Source organism: Acipenser ruthenus, chromosome 27 (assembly GCF_902713425.1).
Source record: "Acipenser ruthenus chromosome 27, fAciRut3.2 maternal haplotype, whole genome shotgun sequence".
Taxonomy (NCBI): domain Eukaryota; kingdom Metazoa; phylum Chordata; class Actinopteri; order Acipenseriformes; family Acipenseridae; genus Acipenser; species Acipenser ruthenus.
Window position 1 is genome coordinate 805001 of NC_081215.1, and position 23210 is coordinate 828210.

At 42.3% G+C, this 23210-nt stretch overlaps 1 protein-coding gene across 2 annotated transcripts in view; it reads left to right on the forward strand.

The window, feature by feature from the left end:
* LOC117963782 (multiple epidermal growth factor-like domains protein 6) overlaps positions 1-23210 on the forward strand; it is an 84282-nt gene that overhangs the window by 2239 nt on the left and 58833 nt on the right. Inside the window, exons 2-4 of one of the 2 annotated variants that reach the window (XM_059002647.1) lie at positions 2702-2836; positions 3646-3755; positions 13588-13692. In XM_059002647.1, coding sequence (XP_058858630.1) covers positions 2702-2836; positions 3646-3755; positions 13588-13692 — 350 coding nt within the window. Of the gene's footprint in view, positions 1-2701; positions 2837-3645; positions 3756-4839; positions 4912-13587; positions 13693-23210 lie in introns of those variants that run through there. The other variant, XM_059002650.1, reaches the window with a different exon arrangement.

Consider the following 23210-nt stretch of genomic DNA (forward strand, 5'->3'; position numbering starts at 1 on the left):
TTCGTCAAACACCTTGTGGAAAGTTGAAATAAATGTGTGTGCAAATAATTGCATTAAAAAGAAACGTAGGCCTATACTGTAATAGTCCGCTTTCATTGACACTGTACGCTGCTAGACTGGCTTTATCATTTTAATTTGCAACCAGCGAGTGTGACCTTGACCTGAAGAATTCCAAGCACGCGTACCTGCGGACAGTTCGGTCTCGTGGACAGTTCCAGGGCAGGAACTAAAGTCACTGTTACGGTCAAATACAAAATACATAAACAGCAAATTCAATTTTGGCAGAAAGAAACATTTAGCAATATAAAGTTAAAAAGAGATAATAATAATAATAATAATAATAATAATAATAATAATAAAGTATACCCTCTTTTAACCGATTCATTGTACAGTTTTGTTTTAGATATAGTATATATGTACTGTTAGAATATATTTGTGAACATGCAGTTCGATATTTGTTTAAAATAATAAAGAAAAAACGTAAATGCCACATCAAAAGATTCTCATTTCACATCATCCCTTTTCAAAAGCAGCTTTTCTAAGCCTCACTCCTCAGTGTTGTGCATGTGTTCAAACAGCTTCATTATGTCTGAGATCACCAGCTGCTACCACTTCCCCCCCGTCCCTTCAGGTGAGTAATTCCTCTAGAATTTGCCTTGAAGAGATGCCGGCTTTTTAAAGTTCAAGGGAGCAGGTCTTGATAAGTAAAGCACTAATCCCCTCGTTGATACAAGCGGGCCAGTGTTGAAATAAAACCAAAACTTCAAGTTTGCATTGTTCTTTTGTGCATTTGTTCTGTGTTAAGTGTCACATAACACAGGTGCAATATAAAGAGACTCTATAGTTAGAACACCCCAAACAGTAATCGTGCCCTATTTGTTCATCAATACCTCAAAGACCCAATCATAAAACCTGAGTAGAACTATAGAAACAAGTCTCACACAGCACCTAACCAACGGCTTCACCTGTGAATAATAATTTCACATTCCCTATGCACTGTGGATTTATGCTGTGAGCCCATCACCTGCCCAGTGCATTGAGGATTAGTACTCTGTTTAGCAATCACAAAATGAAAGTGCTTGGCTTTTCCTAGCTGTAAACCTAGGTTTCTAGATTGACCCTCCTAGTGCTTGTCATGCGATTGTCCTAATCCTTAACCAGAGGATAAGAAACAGATGTGAATTCTCAGGACTAGGCTGCTGGACTGAGTTTGACTATGATTCCAGCCTTGAATCTTGATGGTGATTCAGACAACAATGCATCACAGCTGGGATTAAGAGATTGTCCTAATTTTTGCTGGTGATGTAGGGTGTGTTGGATCTAGATGAGATATCCTGTAACCTGTGTTCTCAAGGCAGGAGTGTTGGGAGGGTAGGGGCGGTTCATCCTACTGGATACTGGCTCGTGAGCCTCTGTCAGTCTTTAATCTCTTTATACTGCTACAGCTGAAGATGGTTTCATGTTTTTAACAGAACTCGTTTGTATCCCAGCTGAAAAACACAGCCTTATCTTCTGTTGCTGCAGAATCGGAATGTATGCACACACAAGGCAAGATTCAGAACCATGCACAGATTCTTACTTGAGTCCTGTCTCAGCCTGTGCTTGTCTTTAATAGACTGTGTTTTTAAACTTGTCTGGTATTTTGTTTTAGGTTAGCCTCCTGCACACTTTTCCTTATCACTGACATTTGTATGTTGACACCTAGAGAGCTGATATATTTTCATCCAGAGGCTCAAAGGTTAAAATCCATCTTGAATACAAATTTGTTAAACCAAAAAAAAAACCAACATCTGATAATAACCACTTATCTTATTAGCTGGGGTAAGCCATGCAAATCATTTGCAGCTGCACATGCCGTATTGCTGTTCCGTCACATCCTTGTACTGCTGTCTATTTAAATGACTTGGATTGTTAAAAGAATGACGTATGTTTTAGTCCACCCTGGCCTTCATCTGGTTGCTGTTAGCAGTGAAGGCTGTCAAAGTTTCCTATCAGATGTTGCCTGAGCTTCTTTTAAAGTGCATTCAGACTCAGGTGTGCATTGCTCTTATGATCACTACCTCACATTCTTTTTTGTTTTTTATAAAAAAAAGAATGCATGACAATATTCTAGAACTATACTGTTGGAAGATTTTGATTCTGTCTTGTAACTAACACAGTTATAAACGCCAAATCAGGATCTCGAAATAGGAATGGTGAGATGAAAACGTACAGGCACTACGAGGGCTGCTGTGCGGTCGTTCTGCATCAGTTCAGTAAGAAGGAGCAAGCCAGAATGCTTGTTTCAAGTTTGTGACGTCTCCGATTGATCTTAGTCACTCGCCGGCTGTGAGATCATACCTGGAAGTCAGTTTTGGCATCGGATCAGCTTGAATCAGCTGCTGCTTTTCAAACAACGCTTTTAAAAAATCTCCCTTTTGTATTTCTGTCAGCTCTGGGATGTTATTCATTTCTAATTTGGGATTGCTGTAGTATGTCTGAGAAACTGTGACTTTCCTGATGGGACGATTGTGCTCTGGGGCTAAAGGAGATCTCGCAAGGAAATCCTGGGGTCCCAAATATAAATAAACGAATGAATGACTGTAGCAAATGGGTGCTGACTCTCTTAATCCACCAATGACACACCAACACCTTTCCTAATGAATTGCATTTCTGAACTATTTTATTGTACTGGTATTGCTTTTGTTTGAACCCCTCACAGGCCGAACGTGTGTGCAGAGAAAGAGCTGACGATGGTGGGCCACAGGCAGCCATGTGTCCAGGCCTTCACACGCATGGTCAAAGTGTGGAAGCAGGGCTGCGTGGGGCAGGCGTGGTGCGTCGGCTACGAGAGGAGGTAAGCCTGGGTGTCCCAGACGCAGTGCAGCACAGAAGCACCCTCGCAGAAGGAGTTTATAGATTCACTGGTGTTCCAAATTGGGCCGTGAAATTAAAGAGAAAGTTTGTGAACGCACAGAAAACGGATTCGTTTATTAAAGAATGCAGAAGCCACCTGGCTCGGAATCCCTTTCTAATTCTCATCCTCCTGCAAGCTAGGAGATGAGTACAGCAGGTCTTTCCCTTGCAACCACTATAAAGGGAAGACAACCATAACCATCCAGCGAGAACGGCCCTGATACTGCTTCTTTCTAATGGAATTTGAAACAAGCAGCTTTGCTAAAGCCAGACAAATCTCCCAGAAGGTGAACTATAATTTCAAGCAATTCCAAGCCGCGAGAGGTGCTGCTGTGCTCAGTGTAGTCTGGTCGTGGGCTCCCCTGGGATGTGGGGGTGTGTTTAGGCAGAGTTAAGTAGTGCTTTGGGTCGCGATTGCACGCCTCTCCTATACTTACTGTCGCACTCACTTTGATGGCTTGTCCCGGGCTGCAATTGAAGGCTATAACCAGACACTTTTGTGCACCATGCAATAAAGGCAGCAGCGTCAGATGTGCTAAAGTACAAGGGGAAGAAGGTCTAATCACTGTGCAGTGATGGGAAAACCACAGAGTTACTGAGTGAACAGCGTGCACACATACAGCGATGATTATAGACGTAGTAAGTTGAATGCAGTAAGATGTGAGATGTCCTGTCGGATTATGATGGGTTTCATAGACCTGTGGCACAGCCACTGTTCACGTGTAACACACTGCTTTCCTTGTGTTTCAGGACAGCCTATTACACTGCCTACAGACAGGTGTACAAGAAGGACTATCACACTGTGTATAAGTGCTGCCCTGGCTGGTCCCAGCTCAATGGAGAGGCAGGCTGTCTTTATCGTGAGTGCCTCTTTATTAACAATCATATTGCATGGAAGATTCCCCATCAAGATCCTTGCTGCAATTACAACCTGCAGCCTCTGGGTAAATAAGAAACGCTTAGAAGCACAAATAAAAGGGAAAGGATGCATTTTTTTTTTTAGAATATGCTTTAGAAAATGAAAAGCGCTACATGTATGTAAAAGATGACGACGGGTTAAAAATGCATTTTTAAAAGAACGCAGCAGTTGGGGGATTAAAGGCGGTTGCAAAAGTAAAATTATTGCAGAAATGCCACAGCCTTTCTATTTTGCAGTACCCAGCCTTGCACGATATTCAGGAAAGGAAACTCCTTTTCATTTTCCAGTTAATCAGAGACAGGACTAGGTCCCCCCCCACATAAAAAAAAAGGATGAAAAATAAAACAAAACTAACACCTAATTAAAGTCAGACTCCGCAGTCTGCTTGTTTTCTTTGAACGCTGGCAGTAGCTCCACTCTCTTTATCTCAGCTTGGCTGTGTTTGTCTGAGCCCCAGGGTTCTGAGTATCTATTGATGGTATTCTCGGGGTCGGCTGGCTCCTGTATCACTCGGACATGAACAGATCACTGGGATGCTGTAGCCGAGCTTCTGAGTGGCAGCGGGGAGCTGGCGCAGGATCAGGAACGGCCAGCGAGAATAAATCAGGAAGAAAGGGGGGGGGGGGGGCTAGCTGGCCCTGCAATAGATACAGAATACAGACACAAAGACCAAGCATGAAGAAATGAATAATAACATTGTCACGCTTTACTGTAAGGTCTATGCGGCAAATATGCACACAATGATTTGTGGCAACATTAAAAGTATCTTTCCACATCTGATTATTTATTATTAAATACCATATGCTTTAATGAAACCTTGCTAGCATTTACAGTTTGTAGTGTTTGATTCCAGAGGAAAGGAGGGGTCTGAGTCTCATGCAGTGACTTTGATGGCTCTCCAGGGAGATGACTGTAAACAGTCTTGATGCTTTCGTTTCCAACAACAGACCTTGTTTTCCTGTTTGTCGTTCGGATGTATACAAAGTCTTTTCCTTGGCAGTGATAACGGAGAGGGCAAAGGTCGAGTGGGTGTGGACGGGGCCATCCTCAAGCACACAGCAGCAGCACGCCTGGGATTTGTGTGTGCGTGTGACTGGGTAAGGGGGGTGGTTTGGGCGGAGGGACAGGGTTTCCTATTAACTCAACATTACATTCTTCAACTTGAAAAGGTGACTTAGGGTTGACAGTTGACAGTCACAAAATAAGAAATATACATTGTTGAAGGCCAGTTTCCGGAAGATGAAACACAACCACGAGTCCTTAGTCTGTCGACACCAGTACTAGGCATTGTTCTGAGAAGACCCGCGGTACCACCTAACATGATCCATTACAAATGTGTGTGTGTGTGTGTGAGTGAGACTGTGCTGTATGTGTGTGCATGACACATACACACATTAAATGTTCCAGAACAATTCTGCATGGACAGCATGCCTGGAATCCAATTTCAACAGAGTGGACCAACAGAAGCGGCGCCACATTCCTGCAATACCTTGTTGATAAACCCAGTCTTGAATGCTTTGATAGGATTTCAAGGGCTTGGAAGGAAGCCTGCACACCTCCCTGATTAAGAGTGCTAATCCGACCCCACTCCCACGGCCAGCCGCGCTTCAGGCCAATGGAAACACCGTTCAGACAGCAGATAAGAGGCTGGGAGGGTACGAGAGGAGATGAGAGAGGGTGTTCTGATTCTGGTTTTCATCAGGGTTTCATTACAGGAGGCATTCAGCTCTTCAATGTGCTCTTTGTGCTAGCGAATAGGCTACCTTTAGAGACTTTCTTACGCATGTCTACATATATATATACATATATATATATCTTTGTACAAAAGAGCCAACTTCCCTCGGCACGTTAACCATACTTATGTCAAGGGAAAGTGTGTATGAAAACAAACAGTGGAGATCAGCGACTCAACTTTCCTCCCTTCAAGTCAAACCAGACTCAAGACTCTTGTATTAAATGGACACTAGACCGAGCTGAATATACCATGAAGCAGCAGTTCTGGAAATCGCATTCACAGTATAATACAAAGCAGGCAGCTCTTTTAAAGCCCTTGTCCAGTCACAGCTGTCAAAACAAACTCCAGGGAGTGTGCTATTGCACATTGTTATCATCCTTGTTGTGTGACACCCTGCTTGTTGTTTCTGTTTTCTGACATAGGGATCTTTAGCAGTACATGGCTGTTGAATATGCCCTCTAATTAAGCACCCGGCTCCCTGCTGCATGGTTGGAATTCTTTGGCAAGTGTTCTGAACTTGAAACATTCTGTTCTTGTGTTGGTGGACGATTGCAACGGCAGACAGTAGTAACAGGGTGAAGAGTACAGCACAGTATACCAATGTACTGGATATAATGGTCCTGTAGCAAGCCAAGGGTGCTGCGAAGGGTATGGTTCACTTTCAAAAGAGTGCACTGAAGAAACAGGAAAGCAGATCACACAGCCATCCACACTGCCATAGAGAACATCACACAGCCATTCACACTATTGAGTCACTTTGGTAGGTAAAATCCGAGCAATAAGTAATACTAAAACAAACTATAACATTTCAACTAAAACGATCTCAATGTCTTCTAATTGAAACATTCGTGATAGGATTTCCTTTTAGTATTACTAAATACGCCACCGTTGAGCGCTTCATTGTTATTGATAAAAACTGAACACGGCACGCTTCAACTGGTCCGGTGGAAACTGTGCTTCTGTAAAATCTGCGCCTTTCACAGGAACGTTTGTAACTTTAAAGACCAACATAGTATATAACACATGAAAAATGTAGAAGACATACATATTAGCATGTTCGATTAGTTTGCTGAGCTGCTGTTTTGAGTGGAGTTATCTTGACAGAGTTGAGCAGGAGTGACATTCTAGTGCATTGATCGACTGCACCACCCAGTCTCTCTCCATCCACCCTCAATGTGTTGCACTGGCCTCCTTGTAAACATGCCCGCCGCAGTGTTCTCGATGCCAGCTCCCATACTAACATGCCCTTAGGCACCCTGGCTGAAGGAGCCACTCGAGCTCATCTCCCATTTCCGGCAATTAAAATTCCCTTGCTAAAAAGAGACAGAGAGAACAACCAGCTGAAATAAAACATTATTGAAATGCTTCAAGCTCACAGCCAGAGACGAGATGAACTGCGTTCCAAACATATTGAACGGTTATTAGGATGACGAAAGCCAGATCCAGTAATTTCTTGTTTTTCATTTTACTTCCCGTCACACACAAAACGTTACTCATTCTGCAAAGAGCACCTCCAGGGAAGACTATCCATCCCTGTCTCCCAGAAACACAAACGAAGCAGGCTGGAATGTACACTATGTGCTGCTGCTGCACAGTAGTTTATGTTCGTTAAACAACAAGATTTCTGGTGCCAGACTATTTTTACAGTTTCGAAAAAGATTGCTGGTTTTAACAGAATGTGTTTGAGTGCTTAATTATAGTTTACTGTGGCAGAAGTGGTGTTTTAATCGAGAACAGCATTTGAACGCAGGGCTACTGTTATTGTGTTTGTTTGTAAGAACATTATGTATCTATATATTTTAATGTACACCTGCAGGAAGCTATGTATGTGTAGATATGTAGATGCTTGTGCATTTGTGGGTCTGCTGTTAGGATTGGGTTGTGTAGTGTTGAGTGGCTGGTTTTGCAGTGGTCTTAAAACAGTCTCTGATAAAGGCTGCTTTTGATTGGTATTTCCGCGTATCACCATTTGAAAGGGCCACAGTCACCTTTGGCTTTATGAAGAGGGGAAAAAAAAAGTATGGGAAAACTCTTTTTCCCCGAAGGCTAAGGAATCCTGCAGCAATCTCCGCATTCACACAGGGAATTTGGAATTTAGAGGCAGGATGTGACCTGGGTGTGAACCCAGTGTTATTTCAGTTTTGCGTTTCTCTGTGAGGCACTGGTGAGTTGCCATGAAAAGATAAAGGCCAGTATTCTGTTGAAAAGATGAACGTTTGGGTTCCTCAATGGAACAGATCTGGTTTCCCCCTCACAGCTGCGGCTCTTCCTAAAACTCATTCCGAAAGTCCTTGTGCGCATTGCCTGGGATTTCTGTGCTTTCCCGGGATTACTCCCGGCCAAATTGCTTTTATTGCTTTTCTTTGAAAACTTTGGCAGAGTCAGGATTTGTTCTTTTACAAAACTATTAGTTTGTTTTAGGCTGGGAGAGGAGAGCCAAGGGAGTGATTCTCTCTGCAGCTCAGCTACAGGAACACAGAGAGTGTCTTTGACATGGCTTTGTGGAAGCTTGTACTGTGTTCCCTCCGGGGCTGTGAAATGCAGTGACGACGACCCCGCAATGAAGTGTGTTTGTGAGTGTGTACCGTACAAGTATACCCTGTTAGATCTTCAAAATCCTCTTCACAGGCTCAGTGCTTGACAGATAAAACACTCGCACTACAAGGAGCTGAACGGCTGCTAAAGCACTTTGAAGATCTTGAGTTTTAAAGTGAGCTCAAGTCTTGGCCACTGGGGCAGCATCACCTGTTTCACTTGTTCAAGTGTCCCAGGACCTTTGATAGTCACTGGGCTGACCTGAACCTGCTTCTGGACGTCACCTAAAGGTCATCCTGTCTAAAAGCACAGTTGCTGCAGTGAGGTTTATTTCAGTAATACAGATAAAACCAGGTTTGATTCAACACTGCGTGACTTCCACAGAGAGTCGTCATTGATACTGTGACCATCTGCTAATGCTTGGTATGTTTTCAAGGGTTAAGTGTCTGGTCGTGATTATTTATTGTTAACTAAGGGTTATCTGTAACACTCAATCAAGTCTGTGCCATTGCCTTCCAGACTCAGAAGTTTAAATCAGTTTAATATAAATAACCTTGAAGCCGTAACCGTTATAAGGGTCTACTGTGTTATACCAAAGTATAGCAACGTGCTGTAGAGCAACAGTCGGTTCAAACCACGGTAAACTGTGGTTAATGCAAAGTGTAAGCATTAGGAAACTCCAAAACTACCACTGACATTTATCATGGCAGGCGTGAACAGTACATTTGAAAGCGTCATGAACCGAGATGAACTCAACAGGGAATCCCACGTTAGTTCATAAAGAATGACTGTTGAATTATTGACTGACACTCTTCTTTGCAAAAAAATGCTTTCCCAGAACCTCCGCTACAGGTAAGGATTTTGAAACAAAGGTATGCTGCCGAACGAGTTCTTGCGAATGTGGAACTGCTTAAAAGTGGCACCTCCTCCTCCTCCTTTAAACAAAGGGTTAAATAAATAATGAAACAACTGAATATTGACTCGAAGGCTTTGTGTTACCGGCTGAGCCACCCAGACGGGGGTCTTTTGTGCTTGAGTGTGATAATCACACGCAGACAGCTGTGCCGGAATCTGCTTTCGTTTCGCTTTGTGAGTTGGGGGAATTATTTCAGCAGGATTATTATTATTATTATTATTTATTTCTTAGCAGACGCCCTTATCCAGGGCGACTTACAAGTGTTACAAGATATCACTTTTTTTTTTTTACATACAATTCCCCATTTATACAGCTGGGTTTTTACTAGAGCAATCTAGGTAAAGTACCTTGCTCAAGGGTACAGCAGCAGTGTCCCCCCACTGGGGATTGAACCCACAACCCTCCCGTCCAGAGTCCAGAGCCCTGAGCCCTAACCACTACTCCACACTGGTTTATGCTTGTTAACAGCAGCCAAACATTATTGTGTTAATGGCCAACATCTACATTTCCCACTGTTTTGGAAGGGAGGTCTGGTAAGTTCACTGCATATTTCAAATGTATTTATTTAACCAGCATAGAACCCTTGAGATACGCATCTCGTTTTTCAAGAGGGTTCTGGCAGAATCCATATGCGAATGGCAGGTCCCGATACGAATACGTGTGTGGAACTTCACTGAGGTTGGAGAAATAATGCAAAAGTCAGGCATGCACAATCGTTAGCCCTTGTTTGATACACGCTATGCTTAACGTTTCTTAAATCAGATCCAAGTGTCTTGAGTAAGCGGTCCTTCAGCCCCAGCTGTTTGTCTCTAAACCTTGTGTTCCCTTACGATGTACCAGTCAAGAAGTTAGAATCATACCACCAAGCCAATGCCATTGATTACTGGCATGTGAACAATACCTCAGTTTGACAAGCTTGCGTTTCTCATTGTAAAGCACTGTGAGACTGATGTCTTGCCATGATAACTCACACCCACTTTTCTCACCTGGTTTAAAGTGTGCAGCTGCAGCATGTCAATGCACCAGTTTAACAGCCTCCCCCTGCTCCGTGCTAGCATAGTGGTGAGAGACCGCTAAGCTCTTTCTGCAACGTTTATCTTCTCTAACAGCATCTGAAAATGCAAACAACTCCAAAAGGGTGAAAATTAGATTGTTTAATGCTATAACAGTTTCCATCTCTTAAAAAGGATGGACTTTAAAATCAATTTTCTTATTGGCTGTATTATATCTATTAAATCTTTCAAAGACATCTTTAAAATGAAGGATCGAGTCTTCTCTCTTTCTGTGTGTGAACAGGACAGGCCCTGATTACGCTGGAAAGAGTTTTTTTTTTAATAGCAATCTAAGCACTAACTTGTGTCAAGGTAACCAGCCAGGACACCTTAGAAAAAGCATGCTTCCCTATCCCACACCATTATAAGAGGAGACACACTACTACCTTCACAGATAGGGCTGTGAAAGAGCCAGCGCTGTGCGCACAGAGAGCCAAACCAGTATGCAACAAAGTATTTTCATATTGGCTTATGTACACTACATGGAACAAGGACATACACAATTGCAATGCAAACTGAAATTCTGCTATGTTTAATTTCCAAAAATGGTAGAAATGGGTAGCCACCACTGACTTACATGTTTATTTAAACTATTAACCATTTTAATATTACAAAACTATTGGGGTCACGGAATGGATATATTGCATAACTCCAGTACCAAATTCTTGTATCCTTGTAAGTTGCTGGCTGCAGCTGCACAGAGTCAGTGTGTGAGACAGACAGGTCAGAGAGTTGTTTACACTGCGCTTACTGCTTAAATGCTTGACACTTGACAAAGCTGGCACACTGTTGAGAGAAACGACAGAGAATAAAAACACCTGCTTGTGCAAACCTCCCCTTTAAGGGATTTTTTTTCAGCTTCCCTTTAACCTTTTGGCAAACAGTTGAATGTAAATACACTGAGTGTCTTTACTGGAAAAACGCGGACTGTTTTGGCTGTTTATTCAGTTTACATTACAATGCTCCCTTGTTATAATGCAACCCTTTACACTGCTGGTAATGCCACTTCACTTACAAGCCTTTTGCATAAGACCAAGCAAACAGAGCACAGTCTCTACACAGTGTCTGCTGACTCCTGCTTTATAATCACAGCATTAATGGTCTACAGTGGAAAAGCATGCAAACTGAAGCTTTGTGTTATAATTCAACTGACGTTTCTTTGTGAACATCTTAGGAGGTTTTGAAAGACACTGACAAACGCTTCTCGTCAAAGCACTGGTCCAAGTGGAAGTGGCTGAAGTGTAGTAATTCAGCGCTGCACTAAATTACCCTGCTCCCTCATTCATGATTTTGATGTTTGAGGATCTGAGAAGCCCAGCTGGAGAGCAGGAATAGGAAATCCCAGAGGAAGAGACTGATTGAGACACATCCAGTAATCCCAGCCCAGGGAGGAGGATCTCAGCCAGGACTGCAGATCTGAACTGACAACACCGCCCTGCAGAATCCAGGAGTGTGGAAACATTTCTTTAAAGAACTGAATAGTTCTGACAAGCGCCGTTTATACTAATGGATGACTGAAGAATTATGTGGCGTATTTTCTGTTGTCAGAAAACCCCACAGGTGCAATGTAGACAGAATTGGCCCGCAGGGTAACCATGTGCACCTTGCTTTTCTCATTTTCTACCTATTCAGTTGTATTATCATGCAGAATTATTAGCGTATAAGTGCTGAGTTTTTCACCGCTGGTATTTGTAATGCTTCATTTAAACCAGTGCATTATAAATCAAACCTTCAGCCTTCATGCTTCCTAAATATTCACCACTGAGCAACTCTGTCTCGTACTGTCATTCACTGTTCTGTAGCAAATGTGATTTCTGTTTTCTTAAAGAGTAAGTAGCGAGGTTCTGAAAAATCTAGCGCTACACATCCCCACGTGTTGCTACAACTGTTTAAGTAACATTCATTTTTCTTTTCATTGTTAACATCCTGACAACTTTTTACACTTAGAACTTTAAAGTCTATTTCAAAGCTCTTTTCAAAATGGCCCACATTGTCAAACAGGTAACACAGCAATCACGATCCATGATGTGTTACGATACAGAAAAGCCAGAGCACGTTGTTATGCTTTTATTTTAAATCTTCCTGCAGTGATTTAAAGGACAGATCTCAAACCGCAGTGCACTAGAGCGGCCATTATGAAAAGAGCTTTGAAACAGACTTTAAAGTTATAAGTGTAAAAAGTTGTCAGGGTGTTAACAATGAAAAGAAAATACAGGTGCGTTATTTAAACAGTTGTAGCAACACGTGGGAACGTGTACTGCTATATTTTTTGGAACCCCGCTACTCACTCTTTAAGATCAGTTTAATGGGCAGCAGTGTGGAGTAGTGGTTAGGGGCTCTGGACTCTTGACCGGAGGGTCGTGGGTTCAATCCCAGGTGGAGGGACACTGCTGCTGTACCCTTGAGCAAGGTACTTAACCTAGATTGCTCCAGTACAAACCCAACTGTATAAATGGGTAATTGTATGTAAAAAATAATGTGATATCTTGTAACAATTGTAAGTCGCCCTGGATAAGGGTGTCTGCTAAGAAATAAATAATAATAATAATGGGAAAAAAATTGCATCCCTAAATAATGACTGACAATATTGTTGCAGTAAACAGATCGATGACAATGATTTTAAACCGGCAAACAACGCAAAACGGTCAGAACTGAGTCCTCCGGTCTTCCCTAGTTCTTTCTGCGTTCAATCATTCAAAATCTCATTCACAATGACTGCATTTGGACAGCAGAGTGGAGCATCAGTCACACCCCAATCCATTCTGCTTCTTCCGCTAATCTTACCTAATATTACCACTTGAAAAGGATAAGAAAGGGGATTTGATCCTGGCTGTGCTAAAGTAATCTTCCGATTGATAAGGCAAGTGGAGATTGCTTGACAGGTATATTATTAACCGAATGTTGAGAAAGGACTAACAAGCTCAAATAAGTGGTTTCTCAATAGTTCAGTAACATTATCTTTTTTGTTTCTTTTTAGAAGCACTTCTTTTTCCATATAACATTAATCATACCTGCTGCCTTTCTCCTATTAATAATAATCATAATAATAACAATATGTAATGTGAGCCCAGCGGCTGTGAGGCAGCATGCTCCATCCATTAGGATGTCTCTTTCATGTCTAGTGATGTGTTTAATCTGGATTAGCCTTGCTTGCTGTCAGCATCTCTGCTCAGAAGAAAATAAATTAGTATGTTTCAAACTCCAGGGGTAAAACTAGGCAGACTGTACAGTTACTATCTGGATCCAAAGTCAGACATATAGTTCTATCTCCTTTTACTTTAGATTGTTATTTATTTTATTCTGCGTTAATGCAGCGGTTGGATGAAGCTAAATATTAATTAAACCAAGAGGCAGCTCCAAAAGCGAACGTGGATGTAGCTTTATATGCTACTGGTTAATGGAGGAAAGCTGTGTCATCATTTTCAATTCCCTACCCTGCATCCTATCATGGGGGACTCTGATCACACAAGCAGGTAGCACTGGGTAGTTTGACCCACTGATCTCACTCTGAGTGTTCCTCTTCCATCCTGTGCAGCTGTCTGCAGTTCAGGGGTCTGCTTCAATGGGGGTCAGTGTGTGGAAGGATCGACCCAGCTGTGTGACTGTCCAGCCGGCTTCGACGGGCCCAGCTGCCAATACGGTGAGTACAGAGCTGCTGTAATGTATCTGAAAACCTTGAAAATCAGTGGCATCCAGCAATGGGGTTTAACCACAATTGGTCAGCATCCTTAATCCTGCCTCCAATATACAGATCGCACAGTTTGATTCAGAGACTGTTTGCAGAGCCTTCCATGGTTCCATATGTAAGCCCTAGTACCGGATGAGAGAAAAATGTGCTTCCAATCGGCTTTTTAAACACTCAGTGCAGAAGTTAATTACCATTGATTGATGCTCAGCTGTAACGGTGCAACACATTAATGAATGGATTTATTTAATACCTGCCGATGAATACGAGTATCAGCAGACCCCTGCTGGAAATGTAGATGACATTAAAGAGTGTCCCATTAAGAATCAGGGGCTGCTGCTAAACACGTTGCTTAGTTTTATTGCTGAATTCCGTGTGCTCAAGATTTCGGCGTGCTGATTTGTGCTCCCCTGCGAAAGGGGCTGATGAGCGCCGGGGCAAACAAAGCAGACCCAGGTTCACTTCTTGTTAATACTGCGGGCAGCAGGCAAGCGGGCCCCAGCGGAGTCAGTCTGATCCGTCAGGAGGGGTCTCTGCACCGAGGCTGCAGGGCGGTTCAAGACAATGGAACAGTGTTCCTTCAGCAGTCGTGGTAAGCCGTCAGTCTCTGGATTGCATGCTTCTGGCTTTGATCATTAATCGTTGCCTCTGTTAGATGCTGAGGGTCACTGCTGGAAAAAAAAAACAAAAAACACAGTAATATTTTATTTCTAAGGTGTAAAAAGTTGTTTCCACCTCCCACGGTGAAAGAAAAAGCCATTTCTTTCATTACTTTTATCTCGGTATTTTTTCTGGCTTGGTTTAGTGCGCTAGCCATTCTACTGCCTGTCTTTCTCTGGATTGGCCGTTTCAGGTTACAAAGTGCATCCATCTCCATTGCATAGCTGATAACAACTCAGAAATGTCATCAGTAAAGTAATACCACCCAAGCATGTTGCTCCTCTGTTGTGTTACCTCTTTAGCGGGTTGCCCCAAACAGGAACAGATCTGTACAACATGTGGGTGTGGGTCCTGAAATGAGGAACTGACATCTGCAAGGACGCTATTTCTACCACGAATCCCCCTTCCTAGCGATACAAGCCCTCCAGCACCTCCTGTAATACACTTATAATTGGTTCAAGTTACTTGAAACTGTTCAAACATCTTTGTGTGTTTAAAAACGAATGCATTCAGGACTGTAAGAGTTTGACAAGCGCCTTGCTGCCAATCCAATTAACTTTTTTTAGCTAGTAGTTTAGCGAAAAATCACTCCACACACACATACAAAAACAGACCAGTAGACCAATATATAACACTATATCTGTGTCCATTCTAATGCATTTTTCAGTATAATTTGTTTTCTTAGTCTTTCTGTAAAGATATAGGGATTATAGCTTTGGGAGTAGAGCCCATTGATTTTAGAAAGCAGGATCGAATTCAAGCAGGCTGAGCCCTTCTCATGTCTTGCAGGGCCGTGTGTTGCATGTCCTAGCTGGGAGAGGTCAGCTGCTTCTCTGGGGTGGACTGGCCTGGGTCTCCCGTAGCTCAGCAGGCTTGGGTCAACAGCACAGCATGTAGGGAGCAGGACAATGGAGCACAGTGTTCTGGGCAAGCTGGGAGCAGCGTGGCAGGTTAATCCCTTTACCTCTGGAGTGTTCTATTTCCGATACTGGCGCTCTGCTGTATCAGCGATCATTTGTTTCCATTTCCACTCCGGGTCCCCTTTTTAAACCCACTGCATCCTGTCTGAAACCTGACTGCTGTAGTGTTTTACAGTTAAGGTATTATGTTTTTAAGGGTTTGCAACATCTCCACAGCACTGCGTTAGAGGCGAGGTATTAGGGGGGTTTTGCTAGCAGGCGGCGAGGGTGGAAGTGGCACAACAACTTTGGCGTTGAGGCGTAGTGTCAAATCTGGGATTGCCAGTAACTCTCCGACGACTACCGTTCCAAATCGGCTAACGCAGTGGCACCCTGCAGTAGCAGCAAAGTTCCCAGTCCTGGATTTGCCAGCGTTATAAATAGCAGTGAGGTGGGTGGAGGGGACGGAGGGGCTGGCAGTGGACGATCTAACTGTAGAATCCTCCCCTAGCCATTCCGTTGGACGACCCCATTCTTGACCAATTAGTTTTGCTTTCTAGTTTTTACGTTCAGTCTTGGATTTTCCCACTGTCCTGCTGAGCTCGGCAGACAGACACTACTTGTGTGGCGGTGCTATAAAACCTTGTAGAACAACAGCAACCGAACGTACAACTAGTAAATGTCATTGTCATTCCAAGACATCACATACCATTCACACCTGGAAATAATACATCACTATTTCAACTCAATGCTGTACAGCCTGTTGTGTTTCTTTTTACATGATTTACAATCAATGGGTTGCTAACTTGACCCCGTCTCCATGCCTCTTAGGCTTGAGTCATATAAATCCTAATGCCAAATCAAGGATCCCTCTTGTCCTGAAGACATCAATGATGACCAGCCCCCTGGTGGTAAAGAACCCTGCCTTGTTCACAGGTCAGACATCACAATGCTCTTTTAAATGGTCCCTTGCTTGCCCAATGACCTGCAATGCAGTATCTGTTTAACTGCATGGGATGGGAAGGGGGGAAGCTATTGGTTTGGTTAGTTTTTAGGTTTTACGACGTGGTTGTCAGTCCCAGTATTGTTCCCATGTGGAACAGCTGATCTTGTGAGGCTGTGCTCTGATCATGAGGGGGATGAGGACAGCAAGATGGATTTCTATCTGTATAGACTGTCTATCTGAGCCCTTATTATATCTTGATTAGCCTAGCTCTTTTGTCTCTATTCCCCCATGGAGCTGCAGGCTTCAGCATTTGTGACCTGGAGGTCAAATGACTTGAACTCTTAGTAACTCTTATCTTCAATATTGGATTGGCAAGACCCATTAATCTAACTTCAAGGTAAGTTTATAAGATATGTCAGAATCCCCATCTTTACGTATTTAAAATGTTACGGCTGTCATAGCTTGATACGGTCTTCACTGCGATTTACTGATAATTAATTCAAAAGATATGATTTTATAAATGAGGATTTTGTGCTTGAGCTAAAGCTAAACTGTTTTAGCCCCCTGCAGTCTTTAAGAAATGATGGAAACTGCACTGACAGGTCCAGCAAGAATATTCAACGGAAACTATGCATGTGTAAATAAATCTGTAGGCGGTTATTGCAGGCATGAGCTTGATTTATCATACGCATTCGTATCATGATTTATTTAAGTTTCCGTTGTTTTGTTAAAGCCCAACAGTCTTTGATAACATTCCTCAGCAGAAACTGTAACAGTGATTTCCCTTAGCATTGTGCAACTGTGCAATCAAAAAGTATTTGGAAAAAGAATTGTTAAAACCAACATTGCCTAAACTTGTTAGCGATTCAAATTTGAGTCAATTGTGTTTAGACTCGAACAGTAATCAAAACAGAACCTCTTTTATAAAATATAATACATTTTTTGTTCATCCACAAATTCAGTTAACGTTTTCCCCTTTACTAAAACATATATTTTGCATGATTCATAAACCTTAAAAAGGGTTCGATGCCCCATCTTTATCTAGTTACATACTACTTTACAACGTATCTATTAATACAGTGGTTCCCATAGGGAAGAGCCCCAGTACTGTAGTAGGTATGGTAACTGGCAGGTTACCAGTGTAACTCTTTTTCAATACAAATGCATCAGCTACATTTTTTAAATAATTTTCCCATGAACTACCGGTTTTACAGTGTGCTGACATTGCTGTCTTACTGTTTGAATAAGGACAACGCTTTTTAATTACTGTTTTACAGACCGACCCCCCCCATGCACGCACGTATAGGCCAGTTCTCTGTCTGCTCTTCTCTCCCAGCCCTGCCTCAAGTGTTCTGTCTTTCCTGCCACTGGCTCTTTGATGGCTTTTGCATTAAATCATATCAGTAAACAGGACGCAGTTTCCTGTTTTTGCTTCACGGGAACATTTTTAAAAATGACCTCCTTTTCCTTCTGTTACCTCGAAGACGTGAACCAAACTGCCTGACTGTCTAGACAGCTACATCTGAATAATAAAGGACAATGGATGTTTCTTTCAGATTGTGGCTGATTTCATCTGGGCATCAAGGATAAAATAATATATAAAGCCACACGTCAGAGCAATTAATTACAATACGATTCATACGAATAGATTGAAAGATATGAATTATCGCAGTACAGATAAATATGTTAATAAATGAGCGTTTAGATGCAAGTCACCATGTGGTACATATCTCAAAATGAAATTCCCTATCTTATATTAACAGAAGCACAATGTCCGAGGCAATGCCTGGGGTCCCGTCAGCTTGCAAGAAGATCTTTTATTGTTGGTTTAGTGCGGGGCCGCGGTGGTCTCTGGTGCCCCCGGGGGTATCTTTTGTTCGGTGTTATCTCGTTTCGAAAGGCCTTCATTTGCATTTCCAGTCCACTCCATTGTCCTGACGACAATATAATGACACCCTCTTCCTGCTAATCTGAGCGAGGTAGTCGTTTAGACAACGCTAATGTGACACTGAATAGATGAAGGGTCACTGTTTTATTGCTTAGTCTCTGTAGAACGTCCTACAACAACAAACAAAACAACTCTATATATATATAATCTCTGTAGCGGGTAGAGACACTATGCATAGTATTTAAAACAAGAACATGCCCTAAATGAGGACGCTTTCTTGGAGGCTGTGTGGTCCAGTGGTTAAAGAAAAGGGCTTGTAACCAGAAGGTCCCCGGTTCAAATCCCACCTCAGCCACTGACTCATTGTGTGACCCTGAGCAAGTCACTTAACCTCCTCGTGCTCCGCCTTTCGGGTGAGATGTAATTGTAAGTGATTCTGCAGCTGATGCACAGTTCACACACCCTAGTCTCTGTAAGTCGCCTTGGATAAAGGCATCTGCTAAATAAACAAATGATAATAAAATGAGACCCCATCTTGAAAAGGCACAACCGTAACTAAATGTGTACCCATGCTGTGAAAAAATCTGAAAGCGTTATTTAATTCGCAGGCTGTAAATTGAATCACAAAAAGCACTCTCTTCAGATTCTGAGTGGATAACAGTGTAGGTCTGAGAGGGAAAGTGATGGGAAAAAAAAACACAAATGCAAATTATAAATGCAGAAATAAAGCTGTGTGCTGTGTGTGGGAGAGCAGCGGCAGTTTGTCAAGAATGCGGTCTGCTTTTTTTTTTTTTTTTTTTTTTTTGTGTGTGTGTGATGTCCTTGCGGTTCCACCGTCTTCAAATACCGGTCAGACAATTGGCACGGCACACAGCTGTACATAGCACGATTTGTTTAATATCTTCAAATTTCATAAACCTCTAAACCACAGGCATCTTTTAAAAGGGTATGGTAATGCTTTTTTTGAAATAATATCTCCGTGTTTTATTTAAAAAATGTCCTGGAATCGCGTCTGTTTTGATTATTAACCATCAATCATTCTACCATTTTGTTTAAAATATTATGACCAATAACCTCGATTTCCATTTTATCTAATCACTGAAACACGCGATGGGAAAATGACAAGCGAGCACCGCCGGACCGGAGTACATAATGTTTTATTTTTTTTATTGCTTAACGCTGAAGATTATTTTAGAAAGTAGGTCTGCTTTTCCCTGCAGTTCAGCCAGGAATGCTTCGTGGAACGAGGTCCTGTGCATTCCAGTGAGGTTAGCAGCTTCAGCTAATGGGATTGTAGATCTCTGTGCAACATCACGACATGTCCACACTGCAGAGAACTGCACATTCCCAACGTGAGATAAACTATTGCCCAGCTTGAAAAAAAAAAGAATTACAATCTGGGGTTGTAGATGGGGGCCTGTGTTATCTCTCGTCTGCAGTTGAATTAACGGTCCCCTAGTTAATTTTTAATGAGGCCATAGTCACAAAACTTTAACTGAGGAGGCTTGTAAAGAATGTTTGAAGGTTAAAAGGTGGTTTGAAAAAAATCAGAAAAACTTAAATATCCTAAAACAGCTGAAAAAAAGGGGCATCCTGGAAAAACAGACCTTAGCGAAACCTTCCAAGCAGATGAAAAGGGCCCTGTGTGTATGTCGATGAAGTTTCTGCTTTTTCTGTCTTTCCATTTTGTGATGTACCCTTTAATAGACTTGCCCTTAAGCACATTGATAGCCCTCCTTGTATATCTGTTTCCCCTAAGAGTCTAAAAAGCATTGGAAGCAGCTAAAGGAAAATGCAAAGCTCTGATTTCATCTTTCGTTGACACCTAGCAGCCATACATAGGGGCATCTGCTTGTCAGAAAATCACTGAAGACTCAACTAAACAGGGGCTTGCTTCTGGTCATGACCTTCTAGCGCCAGCGTGTCTTCATTGAAGCTGGAATGCACAGGGTTACTGAACAGCGCCCCCTGCAGCCTCGTGTGCTTTGCTGGGTTTTTTTTTTTTCTTTTTCTGAAGGCCATCATCTCATCGATCAGTGGAAGTGTTTACAGTATGATGTCTGCTGCTCAGCCAGTTCTGTCAGTAACAGCGTCTAACAGCAGAAGATTACAAAACTGTTTGAACAGATGAAAGATTTCACAGAAATCAGAAAGCTCTTAGTTACGGCATGTAAATCACAGAGTCTCGCAAAAAAACATGGGGATTTCACAGGGGGCTCGGGCTACTAAACCACGACTATCACACTCCATGCAAACTGGGCTTTTGCATAGAGCCACTGCTGGCTATTATTATTATTATTATTATTATTATTATTATTATTATTATGAACTTTCCAATCAATCACTTTGAGACTTACATGATGCCGTTTATACAAACGACTCAGCCCTTCCTTCTGAGATTTTCAGCCTCAGCTCAGACTGCAGATGCAATGACATGACACACAGTGCAGGAGCGCTGAAGGCCTGTTAAGTAACGTAGCGGCGCACTTTTTATCCCCATTATCCTCTGATGTGATGACAGGGTACGGGACTCCCTCAGTGTTGGCGGCACCACGCCTGGGATATCTTGGCACACTCTCTGGACTGTAAAGGATACTGTGGCTCGCTTGCCATCGTTGGAGCAGGGAAACGGAAAAGCACCTAATTTGTTTTAAACAATTGCGGATAACTGCACCTCAGGGTGTGGAAAGAAGCATTCTGTTTATTATTTTTTTAAAGAAGCTGTAAAAGAACACCTATATCGTTTTGGATTTTGGCTGACTCGGCTGTGCTGATTAGCAACGCTTTTTATAAGAATTGTAATCCAAACAATTTCAGATCACCTTTCATAACAATCCTCGTGTGATGAATTCAAATAAATACAACCAGAGGAAAATCGCATTACTGAAAATAAATTACAGAAACAGCACAGGGTATTTCCATGGTCTGAGATCTGAACTAAATTCAAAGCAACTGGCATAGAAACGTTGCCACCAGCAGCTAAAATCAAACGGATAATACAAGACTTCACTGCAATATACTGACATAAGAGCCACATTAGAAATTACCTGGACCTGGTCCCTGATCATTACTGCATTCTATTGGTACTGGGTTTGGTATTATTGTAAAAAGTGTGCAGATTTGCGATTTATATAAGCAATGTCCTTTCATTAGGTACAGATGGATCTTTTTCTGTCAATTTTATACCTTCCAACTTTTCCAGATAAAAAAAAAAAGATGTCAAATCCTGCACTCCCATTCATTCTCTCACGATAGTTATTGCATAAATAGCTGCCGTCCACAGACAGAAAGAACAATACAGTACTGTGAAGCCCGCCATCCTCCTGGTTTTTAATTTGAAGGGAGAAATGCTGCGTTTGACAGTTCAGAGTGTCTGGAGCCAAAAATAAAAACTCTCTTCCTTTAAAAGAGGGAGCAGAAACACACTTCTTAGCCAGCAATGTGAGGCACGAAGGCAGCAGGATTCAGGTGTTGGAGCCCGAGAGAGACGGAGAAGAATAGAAAGCTGTGTAAGCAAAGAGAAACAGAAGCTGCCTTTCATTGTTTTGTGACTAAACAGTATTGGGCATGGGTTCTTTCTTTCCTAAATGTTCCTGCTGCATTACATTGAATGCTGCTAAAGAAGTTGAAAGATGGTAGACGGAACAGAAAATGGAACTTGCCTGGGACATGCTATTTATTTACAGCGCGTTATTTAAGAGAATTGATAGGACATCTTTTCTTGTCTATTTCAGTCCAACTTAGAGGGTGTTTTTATATGTATACAAAGGAGGTTCTCTGAACCCGGTTAGCAATTTCTTATTGGCTCAAGCTCAATGACTGACTTTGGCTATCATTGGTGGGGTCATGGTCTCATATGTCATAGTCACAAGGTGAAGCTGCTTCATCCGGTAGCAGGTTTAGATGCCACACTGCCATCTTGACACAGGTTCGTTCTCGTATGTTTAGACTAACCCAGACGTCCATTTAGACTGGGGCTTCCCGCCTCGCCTCGTGCCTATTTCATAACTGATAACTGGGTTTTTAAAAGCCACTTGCAGATTAAGAAAATAAAATGACAAGTCTGTGAAAACAAAGAAGGGCTCATTCAACCGAAGGCAGCCCGAAACTTAAACCCAGTCTAAGCAATGACTCTGTCCCCCTCCGCGATAACAACGCTTTCAGCTGTGGATTATACAGGATTATCCCTTCTTATCTGATTTAATTACGGGTCGCTGTCTACAGTAGCAAAGCTGGGGAAGTCTTTGGTTCCATGGAGTGTGATTACAATCGGGAGGCTCTGAAGCCCTGGTGGGGGAATCTACCTGCTTTATTTTCTTGGTGTATTAGATTTGAAGAGCAGATCATCATTCGGAATGACACACTTCATCCATAACATCAATCGTAAAAAAATAATAAAAAACTCTTCAGTGAGCAAACAGTCTGATATGTTGCTGGTGCTGGTAAAGTCATCCGGAAACTTCAAACGCTGAAGCGTGAAATCTGAATACAACAACACAGCTTCACCACCCCTACTAACAGTGGTTTGCCATAGCAAACTAAGATAATAAAATATATTTCCCAGTGGCATGCACTGTGCTTAGTTCTCTGTTCCCTAGATGTTGGCTAATTCAAGGCTATTGATTGGGTTCCTGCCATGCTGAGTCTTTTAGTTGCACTGCAGGGTCCCGGCTGAAAGCGGTGGTTACTTGTTGGATAATAGAGTCCTGTATTAGACTACAGCCACAGGACCCTTGGGTGGGAGGAGTGCTTTGACAGAACTCCTTTGGAGAGGCGTTTGTCTGTCACGGTGTGTGTATAGGATCAAAGAGCAGATCGCTGGAACGCGTGTTGTCTTTTACACACCATTGCATGGCTGCTAAATGTAATGTCTTCTTTAACCACGTCTGTAGTTAAGGAGGTTTTAGATGGACCAGTGTTGGGAAGTATTGTTATAGACTGATCCAGAGGTGAAGGGGTTAAAAAAAACAGTATTTTTTAATAGTTTCCAGACACAATGTTTTAATGTGTGGGGCATGGATCTTAAGTATAGGGTTCGCCAAATTCAAACCAGTTACTCCAATTTCTTACAGCATCGTCC